The following is a 19,478-nucleotide window of genomic DNA, read 5'->3' on the forward strand; positions in this document are numbered from 1 at the left end:
CTGCAATTGCATCTGCTGATTTATCCCCAGGCCCCTGAATGCTTTGGAGAGTGCCAGGACCAAGTTCTCCCAAGCACTGGGTACCTGGTCCTTGTTGAGAGCTGAGGCTCAAAGTGTTTGAAATGCTGCTCAAGCTGCAGTTGCCAGCAAAGCCTCCCCACCTGCCCTGCTCCTGGTTCCAGAATGTGGGTGTTGGTGCCTGGCCCTGACTCCTCTCCAGCATCTGAGGGAGCAGGGCTGGGTTAATGCTTGGACCTGATGGTCTTGAAGGTCTTTCCCAGCCTGAGTGATTTCTGTGACTCTCTGAAGGCCTCCCTGCTGCAGTTTGGTGCTGGCTCCTGGCAGAAGCTGTTGCTGGGAGCAGGGCTGTGCCTGTTGTGCCTTCAGCTCATCCTGCAGGTGGGTCTGCACCACCAGGCAGAGATAGGACACTGGAAATGTCATATTGCTTTTGGAGGGGCTGAGAGAAGAGCTGCAAAGGGCTGGGTTTGCCTGGGGCTATTGATCTGCTGTTGCAGCCCAAAGAAGAGCTGCAAATCTCCATTCCCAGGCAGAAGGTGTTGGCAATCACTGCCAATCCTGTCTCCAGGAACAAGGGCACCTCTGCTCCCAGTGGGCCTGGGGATTGACCCTGGGGATGCTGCCCTGCCTCTGCCATTTACTGCTGAGAGCTGCTTCACTGCCTCGTTAAAACCTCAATCCCAGCTAAGCCCCTCCAGCTGTCCCCAGCAATGACTTTTCATACATTATGCAAATGCAGCACAGAGCAGGCCAGCAGGTCAGGCTGTCCCTGGTTTAATGATCCAGAGGGGCTCCAGAGGGGACAAGGGGCTTCAGATCTGAAATGTCTCACTAATGATTTCCTTCTTTGTGCTTGTTATGTAGGACATGCTGGGTTTTGTGCCTCTGCTGCGTGGAACCAGAGGAGGAGCAGCAGGCAGGTGGGAGCAAGAGGGAGCTGGAGCAGAGGGCTCTGTCCAGGGAACCCTCCCTGCCTGCAGAGAGAGCAGCTGTGGCACCCAGAGCCTCCATGCTGAGGCCACAGGGCCTGGCTGAGCTCTCTGGGACACCTGCCAGGGCCCCTGCAGTGAGGGCTGCTGTGCATCAGTGTCACTGTCACTGTGGGAAGGGCAGAGCACGAGGCCAGAGCTGTGCCAGCTGCTGTTCCTGACACAGGGATGGGCACTGGGCAGTGCCAGGCTGCAGGGGCTGCTGACCTCCTCTTTCTGTGTCCATGGGTGTGCTCAGCCTCCAGGACTGGCAGAGTGGGCAAGGGGAAAAGGGACAGGAGAGCTGCAGGGCACAGTGCCAGTCATGGTGCCCCCTTTGGCCAGTGAAATTACCTGATTTTGGGCTGGCTTTGATGCACTGCCTATAGAATGCAGTCACTAATTCAGCAAGTCAAATTGTGCTTCACCAGCTCTTATTTGGGCTTTTTAATAATCACAAAGGTTTTGTTTTACTTGATTTCAGGTCCTGTCTGTGGCTCAGCCATGAGGGCTTTAGATGATGGAGCATGCTCTGGTTTGAATGAAGCCTTTTCTCCTCAGCTGCCCTGGGCTCAGAGCTCTGTGGCTCTTCTGGGTGCAGGAGAACAGCCCCAGGCCGTGGGCACTGAGCTCAGGGGAGGGTGCAGTGCTGGAGAATGGCCCAAGCCATGGGATAAGGCCAGGGAGGCCTGTGAGGGTGGGCAGGCCCTGGCACAGGGTGCCCAGAGCAGCTGTGGCTGCCCCTGGATCCCTGGCAGTGCCCAAGGCCAGGCTGGGCAGGGCTTGGAGCAGCCTGGGACAGGGAAAGGTGTCCCTGCCATGGCAGGGGGTGGAGTTAATTGGTCTTTATGGTCCTTCCAACCCAAACCATTCCATGATTCTCTGATTTCTGATGTAATATCCTGAGAGATTTTGCCAGGCACTCTGGGCAATGGGTGCAGTGTTGGAGTTGCTTGGGAGAGGCTGCCATGCAATCAGCACCTCTTGTACAGTGTGATAAATGTAAAAATGCACCAGGGACACCAGGGCACTGCAGCACACAGACACACAGAGGAGAGGGTCAGGGCAGCACCCTGTGCCAGCCCATGGGGCTGCTGCTTGTCACACCATGGGTGCCCCTGTGGGAGCTCTGCAGGCACCGAGGGGTTTGGGAGGGTTTGTGAAGCAGGGATGGGGAATGAGCAAACGTGTGGGGGCACACACATAACACACACACACAACACAACACACACACACACACACATACACACACAACACACATACACACACACACATACACACACAACACACATACACACACACACATAACACACACAACACACACAACACATATAACACACACATACACACACACACATAATGCACACACACACACACACACATAACACACACACACATAACACACACACACATAACACACACAACACACACATAACACACACACACATAACACACACACACATACACAACACACATAACACACACACATAATACACACACACATACACACACATACACACACACACATAACACACACACACACATACACACACACACACACAACACACACACACACACACACACACACATACACACACACACATAACACACACACATACACACAACACACACATAACACACACACACACACACACACATACAATACACACACATAATGCACACATACACACACACACACACACGGGTATGGCCCTGATCCAAACCCAGCGTGCACAGCACACTCTTCTTAGCAGTAGTTGATGGATGGAAGCTAAAGCTGCTGAGCTTCAAAGCTTATCTATCTGCTGGAACATCAGGATTTAAGCAATTATTCTTAATCAAGTCATTTACAAGAATGATTAGGCTGAAAGCCCCGAGAGGCACTGACAAAAGGCCATCAGGGATGGGTGTTTTAAGTGACAGAGCCTTTGCTTTTGTGGTCTCCCGGCTTGGACCCTGCCCTGTGCTGGAGGAGGACTCTGGAGGGAGGCCCTGCTGTGGAGGCTGGCCCAGCTGCTCGGGGGAGGCTCAGACACCCGAGGCTGAGCTGCTCCCGGTGCAGCAGGACCAGCCCCTCTTCCTTTACCCTGTGAGCTCGGGGGCCGTGGCTGCTGTGGGGTCACTGGAGAAGGGCAGCCTTGACTGTGGCACCACCTGGGCATCATTTCCTGCCTTCCTGAGCTCCCAGCCCATGAGCACTGACCCATTTCCATCAGTCCATCACCAGCTCCTCTGTTGGGCTGAGAGGGGCTGAGTGGGGCTGGAGGGGACCCCACCTGTGCCAGGCCCACACTGAGCCCTTCCCCAGCTCTGGGGAATGGGAGCCTGAAATGAAATCCACCACCCTCCCTGCTCCTGGTGCTACCTCTCCACAAACCCCAGGCAGGCTGGTGTCCTGGGAACTTCTTGGCAGCCCTAGAGCTTGGAGCATCCTCATCCCAGGGACCACAGCCAAGAGGTGACACGAGAAAAGGAGCCAGGGGGTACATTTTAAATACTTTTATTTCTTAATTTACATAAAGGTATATATTTGGCTTATCTTTTTTTTTTTTATACTCTGAGATTCACAATCAATTGCTCTTAAAAAATAAAATAGTCATTTGCTTCTGAAAGAAATCAGAAAACTATTTTATACTCCTCCCTTGTATAACAAGAAAATTCACTAATACTCCCATACATCACGTAGTAAAAGTGATTGTAAGTGCTGGTTTGCCAGACAATAAAGCCAATGGAGAAGAGAAGAAGCATTTGGGGTGGAGCTTGGGAGAACTCTGCTTCCCAGAGCACAGCCAGACATTTCTGGGGACATTTTTGGGGTTCAGTCACCCTGACTTAAGGGGAGAGGCTCCTGGGGCCACCCAGACCTGCTCTGGGGTGGTGGCAGCAGGAGCCCCTTGGGGTGGCACTTGCTGCCTTCTGGGTCATTCTCTTGCTTCTCTGGGCAGGTGCCACTGCCTCAGTGTCCCACCCTGTACCAACCACCCGACTGCCAGTGCAGGATCAGCTGGGGGTGTTGATGCTTTAAACAAATCCCCTTTATGGAGTGGGGTAGAAGAAAACCCCTGTGGTTAACTGAGGGGAGCTGGAGCCTCCCTGGAGCCTCTGGACACTGCACAGGCCCTGCTGAAGGCAGCAAGGGTCTGAGGAGCCTGAGCCTCCCTGCCTCAGCCTGGAACACGTGGGAGCAGGGATTCAGGGATCCCTTGGGGAAGGCAGGGCTCATTCGCACTCCTTTGCTCCCTTCCCTCTGTCCTTGTTCAAACAGCATCTACAGCATTTCCTTCATGTGCACAAAGGATAAAAGCAGCAGGGACTGGAGCCTGTCACAAACAAGGATTGCCAGTGACATTACAGAGCACTTCAGTTCCCTTTTCATTGCTGACTCCTGAGAATTAAGTTTAAGGAGAATTCTTAATCTCTGAACCTTAGCAGAAATGTTCCATTTTGTTGACAATAAATGCTACACAACAGAGAGCCTATCAGAAAAGCAATTTAGAAAATGTGGTTAATCTTCTTTGGTCTCTGAGATGAAATGACTGATTGTTGGGTTGCTTTTTGTTTCCTTTTAAACAGCTTAAAAAGGAATTTCTTAATGGGAATCAGAAATTCATGTGCCTTTAAAGCCAAGAGTTTGGCTCCCAGACTACAGCTGCTGTGTTTCCCCTCTGAGTGTAAATAGTGGCACGAGGTAGGAAGTGAAGCATTGTTGGGATCTGCTTTGCTTTGTTGTTTCTAGCACCTGCTTGCTCAGGCACTAGAGGAACACTTCTGGCTCTGGCTCTTTAGCCAACTCTTGGAGCTCTTGTTAAGGGATTCCAGGTGACAGAACCCTTGCAGAGGAGTCCTGTGAGCTCTGGGAGGAGGGAGGGCTCAGGGGATCACAGGAATCCCCAGCCTGGCAGGGATTTGCCATGGGGTGAGCACCTGGCACTGGAACCATCTCTGCTGCAGAGCTGTGCTGCAGGTCCAGCACATCCTGCAGGGAAGGAGAGACAAACCCAGGTTTGCTAACAGCCCCTTGCTGTGCCTGAGAGATCTTCTGGCACAGCCAGGACAGCAGCTCCAGCCCTAACTCACAGCTGGTTCTGCTCTGACATTTCCTGAGCTCATTTATTCCTCCCTGGACCCCAAGGGCCCTTCCTGTGGCAGCCTGGCCCTCTTCAGGAGCTGTGCTCCCCTTCCTGCCCCATCCAGCTGACACAGCACAGCTCTGGCTCCTGCAGGTCCAGGAACCAGACTCCATGGGTGGCACCACGACAGCTCCTGCACTGGAGTCCAACCCAGTTCAGCACTGGCCTTGTCTGACAGCTCTCAAAGGCACCTCTGTACAGGAACAGCTACAGGTACAGCCCAGTGCCAGCTCAGGCTGGGTGAGCAGGAGCAAGCACTGCTCTGAAGGCAGTGCCAGCCTCCTGCTCTGGGATATTGGCAGGGAGAATTAGCATTGACAGTCTGATATGGTATCATGTAAACAAAGCACGAGGTCACTGGCACAGCAGTATTGCACTCCCAGGCCCAAGGTGCAGCCATTCAGCCAGCTGGATTTTGGTATTTTAGAAGCCTGTGAACCTCCTAGGAAGGCTGAATTTAGCATATGGAAAACTTTAGAGCCTGTAGGGATTTCTGTCCAACGTTCTTCTGGGCCTTTCTGTGACAACCACCAGCACACCCAGTGCAGTGAAAGTCTCTCCTCTGTCCCATTGCTCAGTCTCAGTGACAGGTGGGTCAGCCACTTGGAGTTTTCCTGTGGTGCCCTTGCAGGCCCTGGCACCTGGGCACTGAGATGAGGAGAGCTGTGGACGTTATTCATGTCTGCTATGGTTGCACAGGCAGCTCCAGATTTCAAATGTTTAAATAAAAAATTTATCTAAGTATATATATATATATATATATATCTCATCTAATGTCTCCAGCAGATATAAAGCTTCTTATAACATATTTAAATAAAAAATAATAATCTGAATCAAGCCTTCAGTGTCAAAGAAAAGGTGATGTACAGAACAGGTCCTCAACTAGTGCAGTCTGTGGGAGTGGGAGTGCTGGCAGAGCAGCAGCATTCCATAGGACACCAGCTGCCCCACAATGTGGACTTCATTGGCTACAACTAAAACCATTTACACAATCTACAGTTGCTCACTTGGGCAGCTTTTTCTGGGTCCAGTGGACAGCTGGTGTCCATGCTCAGGGGACCCCTGAATGTCCTTGTGTTCCAGAAGTTTCCACATTCCCAGCTGCCCTGCTCATCTCCTGGGCCTGACCCTGCAGGCTGGAGAGAGGGATGGAGAGATGGAGACCCCCTCTGTGGTGTGGAGCTGAAGGATCCACTGGCACCCAGCACAGGAGGGTTCCAGGTTGAGACTGGTGTGGTGGGAGCAGGAGTCCACGTGTCCCGGCCTTCACTGGCAGCTGCAAACAGGGAACAGAGGAGTTACTGGGGAAGCTGCAGGGATGCATTGCTGGGGCCAGCTAAGAGACTGGCCTGGTTTGAAAAGGAAGTGAGATTGTTTGGAGGCTGTGGTGAAACCAATGGGTGCTCAGATTTGAATGTTGGCACCTGGTGTGGCCACTGAGGACATGGATACACCTCTGGGAACACAGGGGGTTAAAAGCAGAGAACTCCCAGGGGAACTCTCTCTTGGTTCTGGTCCATGAAAGAGGTCAGACCTCGTTTATATTGTAAGTTAATAAAGTTCTTTCCTTTATTCCTAAGCTGGAGCCTGCCTTGCTCCATTTCTGGTCACATCTCACAGCAGACATTAAGGAGAATATATTTTCATGGGTGCACTGGCATTGCACTCTGTCAAACCATGACAGAGACCCCGGTGTCTGTGCAAGCAGGGGGTTGGCACAGCCTGCCCCTGGGCATGTGCTGAGGCCATTTGGAATGGAACAGAGGCACTGTGACCCTGGCCCAGCCCCTGCAGGAGGTGACCAGCAGCTGTGTGCCCTGTGCAGGCACAACTGCTCCTGCTGTGGGCTGAGGCAGCCCAGGACAGGCTCTGTCCCTGTAGACTGCTTCTGACACCCCTAAAGAGGGGCTGCCTTGTGCCTTGAATTGTCATTTTAGAAACAGCTGTCCCCTGGAGGGCCCAGCTCAGGTGCTGCTGGCACGGCAGGGCAGGCACTGCCTGTGCCCATGCTGGCCTCAGGGCCATGTCAGCACCTCTCTCACTGCTGAGGTACCTCTGTGTGGCCTCTCCAGCAGCCAACTGCTGTCCCAGATAATGGGGCAAGGATAACCAGTGCTCTCACTGCAGGATTTCCTGTGAGAGGGCCTGGGCTCCATGTTATGCAGGAAATCGCCCCTGACCTTAAAAATTAGTGGTTGCTGGATTACAGGAAAATTCCCCTATGATGGTGCCCTGGTTTCTTTCAAGCTGTATAAGACTGGACCAAAAAAGAGGGAAGTGCAGTGAAAAACCTTGGTGTGCCCAGGACACAGGTAGTGTGGTTTGTAAGCCACTGGTCTGTAAGCCAAGTTTCAATAACAGCACCAAGGATTTCCTCCCAGATTTGTTGATGGCATTTTAAAATAAACTCCTCCAACTTTATCCAAAAGCTGCTGTTGGTGAATACAGAGCCTGCAAACTCCAGGCAGCCCCATGTCCAAATCCCCTCCTCTCTGTGGAAATACCACATCTGCTGTGCTAGAGATTGCATGAAATCTTTTCCCTCAAAAGGCCATTCTGAAGTGTCTTATTGAGTTCTGATTTTCTGATTAGTCTTTCAATGCGTTTAATTTATGGGAAAGAAATCTCCTCTTCAAAAACTTGCTTTAATTAATTTTGGCTGCAGTAAAATGCTGGGAAGTGTTTATCACTTGTGGCAGCTCCAGGCAGCAGCGCTGTGGCTGCGGGGCAGTGATAAGGGCAGCAGGGACACAAGGGACAGGGTGGGCAGCAGGCAGGGGACAGGCCCTGGTCCCTCTGGCTCAGAGGTGTCACCCTGGCTCCAAGGGTTGCAGAGGGGACAGGGTCAGGTGCTGCCTGAAACACTTTCTGCAGAAAACCTGGACTGTGCCAGAAATGGTGTTTGGGTAGCAGCCCATGTTTGACCCCGAGCAGGGCAGCAGGAGGTTTTGTGAACACCAAAAGGTTTTCAGTTCTGGCCTGGCACAGTCACACTGGTCAAGGGACGTGGGTAACACATGGGCTTTTCTGCTCAAAGAAGGGAACACCAGGTTCTGGAAGCAACTCGATACCACAAAGGACATTTGAGCTGACCCCTGGTTTCCCTGTTCCTGATTTGCTCTGCTTTGGGCTGAGGGTGGCAAAAGCGCAACCAGAGCTGGCTAAGGAAACTTCTCTGCAATTGATAAGGAAAGAGATGGGCTGGCAGGGGTTTGTAGCTTGGTTTGGGTCACTCACCATCTCAGACTTTCACAGAGGCTGGTGGCATCACAAGCTGATTCACCCTGGTGGAGAGAAAACAGAAGTGTTGTGTGAGAGCTGCAATTAGCAAAGAAATGGATTCCTAATAACATACCAGCCTGGTAGATCCAGGTTTTGGTTGCTTAACAGTGTCTAAAGAAGCGGGACATTAAAAACTGTCCTGCACAATGGTATGAAGGTAAAACCTTGTCACACAGGGGTGCCTGACAGCAGTGCTGGAACATGCCAAATAACATTGCTGGCACCAACTGACAAGGATTTGGGAAGGTCCCAAAGGCATCCAGGTAGCTACAATTTCCCTAAGCCAATACAAGATTGCACAGTGGCTGTTGGTGTCCTTCAGCCTGACAGCACAGATGTAAACAGTCATCACTGATAAAAACTAAGGAAAATTGAGTTGTCTTTCAGTTTGCAGCTCCTGAAGTCCTGCTGCTGTTCCAGGCACTGCTCTGGGTGATGGGCAGCGTGTGGCAGGGACTGCTGTGCCACCAGGCAGGAGCTGTCCCGACGGACAGTGAGGGGAGAGCTCCTGCCTGCTCTGAGGGACACAGGGACAGCAGCAATACTCCTGCCAAGGCCATCCCTCACCCCTGCTGCTTGCCCTTGCAGAACATGCCCTGGACAATCCAACCTTCCTCAGCAGCAGCTCCTCTCCCATCCCCTCCCGTGCTGTTCTTGTTACTGCCTTTGACAGTGGCACACAGCAGGGCCCTGTGTGAGCTCTCAGAGGCGACATCCTCACACTCCAAAGCCTTTGGACCTCAGTGGGAACACCTGGATTACCACAACACTGGGAAACCCCCAGCACACCCACAGACCTGCCCTGACGTGGCTGTGAGTGCTTTACCTGAGGGCTCTCTGCCTCTACTGGGGCAGCAGCAGCATAAACAAATCTGAGTTACAAAGGGAGAGTCTCCACCTACCAGGGGAGGTTGGCTGTGCCGGTGTTGGGGTTTAGGACTTCTCTTTTTGTTTATTTCTCTAAAAGAATTTTCTGCTATATGTGTTGCTAAGAGACAATAACAACCAGGTATTTCAGAGAGGCAAAAGAAGTGCCCACAGCTGAGGGGAGGGCTCCAGCTGGCTGCTCTCTCCTGCTCTCTCTTTTTACCTGGGGGCTTCTCTGAGAAAGGCAGAGATAAGGGGAGATTTGGGCTGGGGAAAAAAACCCCAAAGGGGCTGGGGCAGCTGCTGGCTCTCTTGCTCTTCAGAGGAGGAGGAGGAGGAGGAGCTGGCCCAAGTTTCTTCCTACAAGTCCCATTCTTGGTAACCCGAGTGCACTGGAGATCACATTGTATTGAACATTGGAATTGTGCAGAATACATCAGAGAAAACTACCTGGGCATGCTACAGCCAAATTCTAAAGTACGAAGCAAGCTATGGAATGTCACAAAACTATCAGAGAACACTGAAACTCCAGAGGTTTGAGTGAGCCATAATGTTTGAAAGTCCTGTCCCTTGGCACATCATTCCATATTCTTAGAGAACACAGAATCTATAAAGTCAGTTTTGCCATGACTTTATCATGGACCTGCATTGCTGACACAACTGGAAATAGACACAACTTTCCTGCTTGAATAACAGTTCAGCCTCCTATGGGATAAAATATACCACCCTTTTATTTTAACACGTTTCTCTCAAGTTCTGCTTTATCTCTGTTTCACGATGGGAACAGAGGCCTGCAGGGGCTAATCCTGAAATGTTTTTTGAAGATTTGATGGGAAATTAAACTGCACGTGACTTGTGAACCTGCTGGGGAGAGAAATGACTTTCAGGGATCACACAGGAAGATGGTGGACAGGAGAGAGAACTGAAATAGTTCCAGATTTGGGACAGTGCCTCCTCAGTCCCTCTGAAGCCCTGTGCTTCACTGGTCACTGCCACAACCAGTGGCAGTGGGGCTCAGTTCATGGGTCAGGTGGGATTTTGTTTATTTTTTTAAAAGCAAATCTACAAATAATAAATTTTAAACTCTCTTAGGTGGCAAACTGTAGTACATGGGCTTAAAATAACAAGGCTCAAGAGCATCTAAATCCCTCATTAAGTACCACTTGCCTTTCTAATAACGATAATCCCACACTGAATGGATCACTGAGCATTGGCTCCCAAATTGTTCTGTTTGCTCTGCAGTGTTTTTTTAAGATTATGAATGTTTTCATTCCTTGAAGAGAGTAGGGTGGGAACCAGTCTGTTATTTCTGGAGGAGGAGGAGGAAACTCACCCAGACTGCCTTTCAAGAACAGAAGCTGTACAACTTTTTTGGGTTTTTTTTAGGGACTCCTCTAGCAGTTAAAAATGTGGCTGATTCTCTCTAACTCCATCACTTCCTCTCCTGTCAAACCTAAATATTTCTCCTAGATCCTATCAAGTCATTTCCATGTACTGTGACAGCACCTATAATTCTGAAGTATTTATAAGACTGTCTGTTTAATATGAAACTACATGCTCTAGAGCTGTTAAATATTTATGCCACGTAAAATGGATCTAATTTCACTGCACCTCGGCCGCTCAGAGACCTGCAAGAGGACAAGAGAGCCAATTTAAGATAACAGATGACTGGCCAGGATCTTTCACAGGTCAGCCATGCTCTATTTCAGGAACTGGGCAGGATTATTCTCCAGGTGCCTTCACACAGAATCACAGAATTTCAAGACTGGAAGAGACCTATAAGATCATCTAGTCCAGCCCATGTTCTAACTGTTCTACTAGATCATGGCAGCAAGTGCCACATCCAGTCTTTTTTTGAATTCTTCAAGGGATGATGCCTCTACCACCTCACTGGGTAAATGATTCCAGTATCTGACCACTCTTTCTGTGAAGTATTTCCTTCTTACTTCTAACTTACATCTCGTTTGACGCAGCTCGAGACTGTGTCCTCTTGTTCTGTCTGTTGTTGCCCGGAGAAAGAGGCCGACCCCCAGCTCACCACAGGCACCCTTCAGGAAGTTGTAGAGAGTGATGAGGTCGCCCCTGAGTCTCCTTTTCTCCAGGCTGAACAACCCCAGCTCCCTCAGTCGCTCTTCGTATGGCTTGTGTTCCAAGCCCCTTATTAGTTTCGTTGCTCTCCTCTGGACACGCTCAAGTAGCTCGATGTCCCTCCTGAAGTGAGGGGCCCAGAACTGGATACAATACTCCAAGTGAGGCCTCACCAGTGCCGAGTACAGGGGAAGAATGACCTCCCTGCTCCTGCTGGCCACTCCATTTCTGATACTGGCCAGGATGGCATTGGCCCTCTTGGCTACCCCAGGCCAGCAGCTAATGCAGATTACAGGTTGTCGTGCAGCCAGCCCTCCCAGGGGTTTGAAAGGATTCCTGCTGCCAACACCCAGAGCAAGAACCTTGTGCTCCTCCTGGGCAGCGAGGGCAGAGCCCAGCTGGCCCTGCCCAGCTGTGAGAGCACCGTGGGATGTGTGGCTCCTGCTCAGCTCCAGGGATGTGCCACCTCTGTCCCTGAGCTCCAGCCAGGGTGCCAGGAAGGAGGACACACCTCAGGGTGCCGGGCCCAAGGCTCCAAGAGAGGCTTTTGGGAATGCTGCCAGCCTGGTTCATGTCAACTTTCATGCCTAAGTTAAACACCACCTGTGTTTCAGGATCCTGCAGCTTTCCCAAAGCTCAGTTTTCTTGCTATCTACACAAGCCAGACTCTGGCTTTTGTATTTGAGAAGGACATTAGGAAATGTTGTCCTGGTTTTTACAGCCTGCTGTACTTAACATCACTTAATTTTTACAGCCAATAATAAAATGCTCTGGTAGGGTCCTTCTAGACTGAAAATAAATCAGTTTTTGAGTTATTGAGCAGGAGTTTTTTAGTGTTGAGTTGTTGAGCTGGACCTCATTCAGCAGACAGAAACACAGGGGCTACAGGGGCAGCTGGACCACTGGACTTGGTAGCAATTCCTGCCAGTGATTAAGGATCTTTGTCCTTAATTTCAGTGGAGAGAATTGTGTGTTTCTGCTGCAATGTGCCATCAAGTGCCTGTCTGAAGCAGTGCTTTAGGAAGGGACACTGGAGACCAGTCACTAATGGCAGCTCCCAGCAGATTCTCCTGTCTGAACTTCCTCAGATGTTGGGAGGTTAAAAATATCTCCAAAAAGCCTTGTAAACACATTAAAACATGAAATTTTAGGTGATGAAAAGTTCATGGCCAGACATCCTTGAAAGGTAAGGAGATTTTATGGCCTTCATCTATGAAAACCAAATCTATTTTCAAATGCAGCCAGTTAAAGGGTGGTTTTTGCATCAGAGCAGCATCACCCTCCAGCTGTGCCTCAGGGATGATGAGCAGCCCAGCCAGATGCAGCAGGCTGAAATTCCAGCCACTGAAACAGCAGCATTCAGAGCTGATGCTGCTGCCTGAGACTGGACAAGGAAAACAGAGGCCAAGAATGGTCACTGGTAGCTCCACACCCGCTGTAAGAGTGAATTTTAGTAACTCATCCATGAACACAGAAGGGACTTGCACTGCTGCTGCTGTTATCTCTAATTCCTGCAGAGAACTGCTGCAGGAGTTATGGAGCAGGAGAGCTGGAGCAGCCCCTGGAACAACCAAAGCCACAGCTGTTCTCTCCCTGTTTTGCTCACTGCAGAAGCCAAAACAAACCAGAGATGTCTCAGCTGACTCTGCCACACCCTGAGTGCAAACACTGGTGCCAGTCCTGCCCCACCTTTCCAGCAGACACTTCAGGAGGAGCAAACCCAGCAGGGTGGGCACTCCAGTTCCAGTGTGTGCCTCCTCTGCCCCTCAGTGCAGCAGGAGCTGGGTTAGCCAGTGCTGCCTGCAGTAGCTAAGCACAGTTCCCATTTTCACCTGCAGCTGGAAGGAGATGGATTTGGCTCCCTGCTCCACAGCAGCTCCCCTGGGATGCTGAACAAGCTGCCACAGCCTCCAATCCTCCCCAGAAAAGCTGCAGAACATGAACCCTCACTCTGAGCTGGTGCCTTCAGCAAGAACAGCAGCATCAAGGGTTGCTCCCAGAGAGCAGCTCCTGCTCTGACTGACCTCAAGCTGCTCTGAGGGCGGAGTCAGGAGTTCTGGGACAAGATGTGATTGGGAACATGAATTCCTGCAGAACTTCAGGCTCCAAGCAGGCTGGAGCTGGGGACAGTGACTGAAAGGGAAGGAGAGCAACAGTGATCCATCAGCCTGGAGCTCCCAGTCAGTGGCACAAGGACAGGATGGCACTGTTAAAAATAGTCCAAGCACTGAGCTTCCTGATGCATCTGACAGGTTATCCAGCCTGCAGGAACGGGCTGTTGATGGAGCTGAGGCCAGTTTGCTGCAGGAAAAGGATGCTGAGAGAACTCTAACCAAATTCAGGCAGCAATCTGGCCCAGGAGGGGTTTGCTTTGGAGCAGGAGCAGTGCTCACTGTGGCTGCTCTGTCTGTGCCCTCATTCCAGGGGCTCTGTGCTCTCCATCCCAGGCTCACACAGGAGCTGCCTGTGCCCTGCCCTTCCCTCTGCTCTGTCACTGCAGGGTCACAGTCTGTCTCTCTGCTGGGGACAGGGGCTCCTCCAGCTGCACTGAAGAAATGAATTGGCTCAAATCCCCTTTTCATCCTGCATGTCAGTGGGTTTAGTAAACAAAATATGATAGTCATGTACAGCAAATATGTTTTCCCCTCTACTTGGTTCAGCCCCTCAAAGCTGCACAGACTGTCAGTATTTTCCATCTGTTCATTTAATCCAGGTGCAGATTTGTCTCCAGAGGCAGAAACATGGGTCAACTTCATTTTTTCCTCTTTCACACATCTTTACTGAGGAGAAAACTGGCATAAAGGAAAAATCAATAACCTTTCCTGCTATTTTCCCAGGCAGCAGAACAGATGTGAAGATGAGCAGTTTACAGCAGCAATCAGGGTCCCAAGGACCTGGATGGAAATGAGCTCCAGAGCTCACCAATCTTTGGGGGTTTTCTGCCACAGACCCCTGAAATCTGTGAAGATGTGGGTTGTGGAACTTTGTGCCTGAGTCTGTCTCTGGAAGGATAATTCTGCCAGATGTTGATGGGCTCAGAATTGAGGTGGAGGGTTTTAGTGCCATGGAAGATGTGTGTAACAACATGCAATTATGTCCTCTGAAATAATGGAGAAAAGAGGCAGTGGAGTGCCTCACTTTTGATTGAATGATTGGATGGCAAGGGGGAGAAAACATGACATAAAAAGCAGATAAGAACGAATTAAATCTTAAAATAGAAAATCCTGTAGAACATCCTGATGGCACTTGATTAAAAACATACTTATCCTCCAAAATAACTGCTCATGCTGCAGCTCTTTTCACCACTGAGCTACCAGGTGTGGGAAATAACACAACCATGGAAGGGGTTGGGGTGAAAGGGACCTTGAAGATCCTCTCATTCCAACCCCTGCCATGGGCAGGGACACATTCCAGCAGCCCAGGCTGCTCCAAGCCCTGTCCAAGCTGGCCTGGGGGCCTCAAGGAAACATCCATCCATTCCACTCCACTGTTACAGTCCTGGCAATCCCCATTTTGGCAGAAACTTTGGGAATCACCATGCCAGAGCACTTAAGACACTCCTTACTGAATCACTGGAGATAACACTCCAACAGTTTGTCCCTGTTTCTCTAAAAGATGTCACTGGGCCTGTGCTGGCTTTGGCTGGAGTAGATTTAATTGAATTTTCCTCCCAGGGTCTGGAGTGGGGTTGTGTTTTGGTTTTGTGCTGAACATGGGTGATTATACAGAGATGTTTTTGTTATTCCTGAACAGGGCTTGCATGGATCCAAGGCCTTTTCTGCTCCTTGTCCTGCCATGCTGGTGAGGAATTGGGTGTCCATGGGAGGAGACAGAGCCAGGACAGGAGACCCAAACTGATATTCCACACCCTGTGACTCTGTGCTCAGTATATAAAGTGGGGGAAGCAGGAGGAAAGGAGCATGTTTGGAGTGAAGGTGTTTGTTCTTCATGTAATTTGTGTCTAAAGGGGCCCTGCCCTCCTGGGGGATGGCTGAACTCCCACCTGCCATGGCAACTGGGGAGTGAATTCCTTGGTTTGTTTTGCTTTGTTTGTGGTGCAGCTTTTGCTTTCCCTATTAAACTGGACTCAACCCGCAAGTTTTCCACCTCTCAGCCTTCCAATTCTCCCAATACTCTGGAGTGGCTGTGAGGGGTTAAAGCCTGGCCCAGGTCAAGGACCCAACCACAGTAAATTGCTCTAACACACCCACAGGCACAGGATCTGCCTTGCAGACTGCTGCATAAAGAGAGGTCACTGCTGCTCATAAAAGCAAATACCTTTGCAAAATGCTCTGCCATCAGGAACCAGCAAGGCTGAATTTTTCATGATTCCTTCCATTTCCTTGTGTCAGAGATTGTTTCTTGCTTGGAAGGCTGCTGCCTTCTGCTCAGAGCTCCAGTCACCTGCGTGGGATCTGATCAGATTTTGTCTCTGTGCCAGGGCAGCCTTAGCAAAGGATCTGTCTCAGTGGGAACTTAAAATCTCCTCCTGCATGGCAAACTCCCTCCTGTATGCCAAGAATCCTCCCTTGCCATGCCAGTGCCAACTGACATGCTGGGTCCATTGGTAGCAGATGATTTCAGTGCCCCTTGCCCCCTGTGGGAAGGTGCCTCCAATCCTGATTTACAGCTCATGAGCACTCCAGGGACAACCTCTGAATTCCTGGGGCTCACAGCAGAGAGTCAGCAGCCAAGACAGCAGGAGGACTCCCACACAGTTCTTGATCTGGAGCTCCTGGAAGAGTGAGCTTTGGCTTTCCTACAGCACGAGGCACATGGAGAGGTTCCATTCCTGCTGTGGGAGAGCACTGAGGAGCTGGGAATAGTGTAGGGATATTGTTTTCCTTTCTGTGGCACAGGGGATGAACCTGGGAAAGTCAGTCTGCTGGGGAATGGGTGGTTTGGAGATCCCAGAGCTCTGCCCACAGCCCCTTCCACAGCTCAGGGGGTCCCAGAGCAGAACCAGCTGCCCCATCCTTCTGCCTGGGCTAAAGCAAAGCTGCTGCTGCCAATGCTGAACTCTGACAGAGCCTTTCAAACACCCTGTCAGGACCACAGCTGAGCTCAAACTGCCTGTGAGAACCCACACTGACCTTTGCCACCTCCTACCCAACCTGCAGGAAAGCCACAGGCTGGCTGAAGTGGCACAACAAATCAGCAATTGCTCTATATTAGACCAATTTCCATCTGCATAGCACCAGCAGCTCCCAGCTCAGCAGCATTTAAAATTCAGGTTCCCAGTTGTTACATTCTTGGTTTTGCTAGCTGTTTATGGAGTTACAAACGTGGCCAGTAAACAGGTGAGAAACCAACAGCTCTACAAGGAGCTTTTCCAACCAATAACAGAACCACTTACATTTTCACCACCTCTCCCTTTGCATTCCTACCACAGATTCCATATAAACCATCTAACAGTCCAATCTTGTTCATCTGCAGTCTGTGAGTTGTTATCCTGCCACTGTCAGATACTCAAACTCACTCCTTGCCTCTCTCCTCCCATCACCACAGACCCTCTGCATTTAATCCAGGCTTTTTGTTGTAAATTCATGTGGCTTCAAAGGCCAGCAATGTCTTATCCGGGCTAAAAAAGCATTGTGAGTTTCTCCCACTGTAGGAAATGTTTAATTATTGTTCTTTTGTAAAGTCAAAACAAATGAAGCAATGATATTCCTCCCCATAAGCAGCTGGGTATCAGCAGTGAGCAAACTGTTCTCAAAACTCCTTTTTTGGGAGTTGGTAAAATCCACCTGCAGCTCCTGAAATCCTCAAATCCAAACTCTGCCTCAATGCAGCACCGACACAACTCTCTAAAATAAGTGTCCAGCATCCCATAAAACCCTCTGTGATACAGCTCCAGGATTTTTCAGAGAAGGAATGTTCTTTTTGGCAATGCAAAGCACCAGAATGGAGCACACTCAGCACCAGCCAGCTGCCACCTCAATACCTGGGAAATGCTTAATGGCAACAACACCAGGTCACCTTCTGTCCCCAGCTGCTGCCACAGAAAAATGAGAGACAGGGAGGTTTGACAACTCTGTGAGTCCTTCCCCTGTCCCACATAATAGAATCTGCAAAGCAAAAATAAGGTCAGACACTTTCAAATTGCTGCAATAGAACTGGGAGATAATTTTATATCCAGTTCTGCAAAAGGCTAAAAATAAGCCTGATAGGAGGCAGAAGAAAGAGCCTGAAAATGGATTATTCTCATTTTTCCTGTAATGCAATTTGAAGATGTGCCATGTTTAAGACACCAGAAATGTCTGGACTAGGGATGGTTTTTTTTTGTGGATTTTGCTATCTCTTCTGTAAAGAGGATTTTTTTCTAGTGTTTGTACACACTGGTTTTAAAATGAAATGTCCACCAGCACTTCTACTCAGCAAGAGCTTCCACATCAGATCAAAGGTGTTATGAGTAATTTTTTTTCTTATTAAATGTTTAATTTTCATTTTAGAAGAAAAGAAATACCTTGAGTTGTTTAAATAACCTGATTCTTATTATGCACACAAAGGGGTGAACGATTCTGGTTGCAGGCTCTCAGGTGCTGAGTGGTCACTGGTTAAAGACTGAATTCCTTTGTTCTCAATATCTGCAGCAGTGCAGCTGTTTGCTCCTGCTCTGGCTGCACCAGGATCCACTCTGCAGTTGCATCCTGCTGCCTGATCTGCATTGCTGTGTCCTTGGCAAAAATACCAGCCTCTGTCATGCACAGAGGGACTGAGCTGGTGTAAAACCTGGACACCCATCCTAAGCAAAAAACAGAAAATCTGATGTTTCCAGGTGTAAAACCGGGGGTTGAGTTTAAAAAAACGAACCAAACAAAGAAGAAGTTAAAACAATAAAATCCTTTGAGGAGTAGAGTATCCCACACCTGGGATATTTTTTCAGGGTGATTTTTCAGGAAGGATCCAGATGAATTTGGTTTTCCCTCAGCAGCAGCTGGGAGTGGCCATGGCTGGGGACAGGGCTGCAGGATCACTGCACTCACTGCCCAGGAAAGGACCCTGATACACATTAATTATGGTGATTTATATCCCTGGTACCCAAAAGCTGTCACAGCTTGGGAAAGGGACTTTTTTGAATTCCTTTTCCTAATTAAAAAAAAAAAATTGCACATTTTTTCTAATTATTGATGGAGCTTCTATCAAATCCCCAATGTGGGCTTTTCCCCTGCAGCCCTGCAGGGTGAAGCTTTGTTTGTCCCAGTGCTCCACACTGTGAGTGAGGAAGGGATGGACACAAACCACAGTCACAGCCCTCAGCAGTGCTGGGTGTTTAATTCCATGGAGTGAAGAACCTGGACTGCTCCCAGCCTTGGAAATGGCTCCTTGGCAGGGCTGCACAGGTACCTGGGGTGGAGCCTGAGGACGAAAGTGCAATTATCAGATTTCTGATCCACTCCAGAGGGCTCTGCCATGGCAAGACTCTATTGTCTTCCAGAGAGTAAAATCTAGCTTGGGTGTCACCAATATCCCTCAAGCAGGTAAGAGAATTACAGTTCAGAGTGCTGATGTTTGGAAATAAAATACAACTGCTTTAAATCTCCTCTGCAGAGGTGCAGAGCAGGAAAGAAACAACAACATAGTCAAGTGATATCACAGAAGGAATTGTACTTGAGTTGTTTAAAAAACAATTGAAGTATTTATCATTGCTAGTGCCTAAGACCTCTTATAGAACCCATTCTTAACTGTTTTATCTCTCTTATCACTTTGGAATGGTGGGATTAAATTTGTGTTATAGAACTAGTCCCCAAAATTATTGGATTATTATAGTGATGTGCTATCCTGTTCTCTGCTAGTACTACATTTTCTAAAAGCCTCTTTAAGATGTCAGACTTCTGAAGCAGCATGAAAATGGTAATAAAATAATTTTGTTTTAAAAAAACAATTTCTATGGAAAGAATTTTTTTCATTTGTGCTTTGTGAGCAGCCTTGTTGACTGGAATTCCTGTGCTAAAAAAATACAAAATATGCCAGGAATTGTGGCAATGATAAAAGTAGTGTGAAAGCCTGGAAATTCTTGTTTGGAAAGGAAGCAGGGTGGAAACTGGAGGAAGCTTTACAGGAAAGAGTTGCTATCCTGGTATCTGCCCTGCCTGGAAGAAGAAATTATTCCTAAGCAGAT

General features: G+C 49.4%; 1 protein-coding gene across 2 annotated transcripts in view; it reads right to left on the minus strand.

Annotated features, from left to right (window-relative positions):
* Window positions 1-3,473: 3,473 nt before the first annotated feature.
* Window positions 3,474-19,478, minus strand: part of LOC134427620 (sphingosine-1-phosphate transporter SPNS2-like) — a 137,107-nt gene continuing 121,102 nt past the window's right edge. For both annotated transcript variants that reach the window (XR_010030207.1, XM_063173626.1), the window contains 2 exons: window positions 8,357-8,403; window positions 3,474-6,395 (listed from right to left, as the gene is read on the minus strand). Coding sequence is in view for 1 of the 2 variants with exons in the window: in XM_063173626.1 (XP_063029696.1) it covers window positions 8,361-8,403 (43 nt within the window). In the remaining variant the exon portion in view is untranslated. The remainder of the gene's footprint in view (window positions 6,396-8,356; window positions 8,404-19,478) is intronic.

Source organism: Melospiza melodia, chromosome 21 (genome assembly GCF_035770615.1).
Source record: "Melospiza melodia melodia isolate bMelMel2 chromosome 21, bMelMel2.pri, whole genome shotgun sequence".
Taxonomy (NCBI): Eukaryota; Metazoa; Chordata; class Aves; order Passeriformes; family Passerellidae; genus Melospiza; species Melospiza melodia.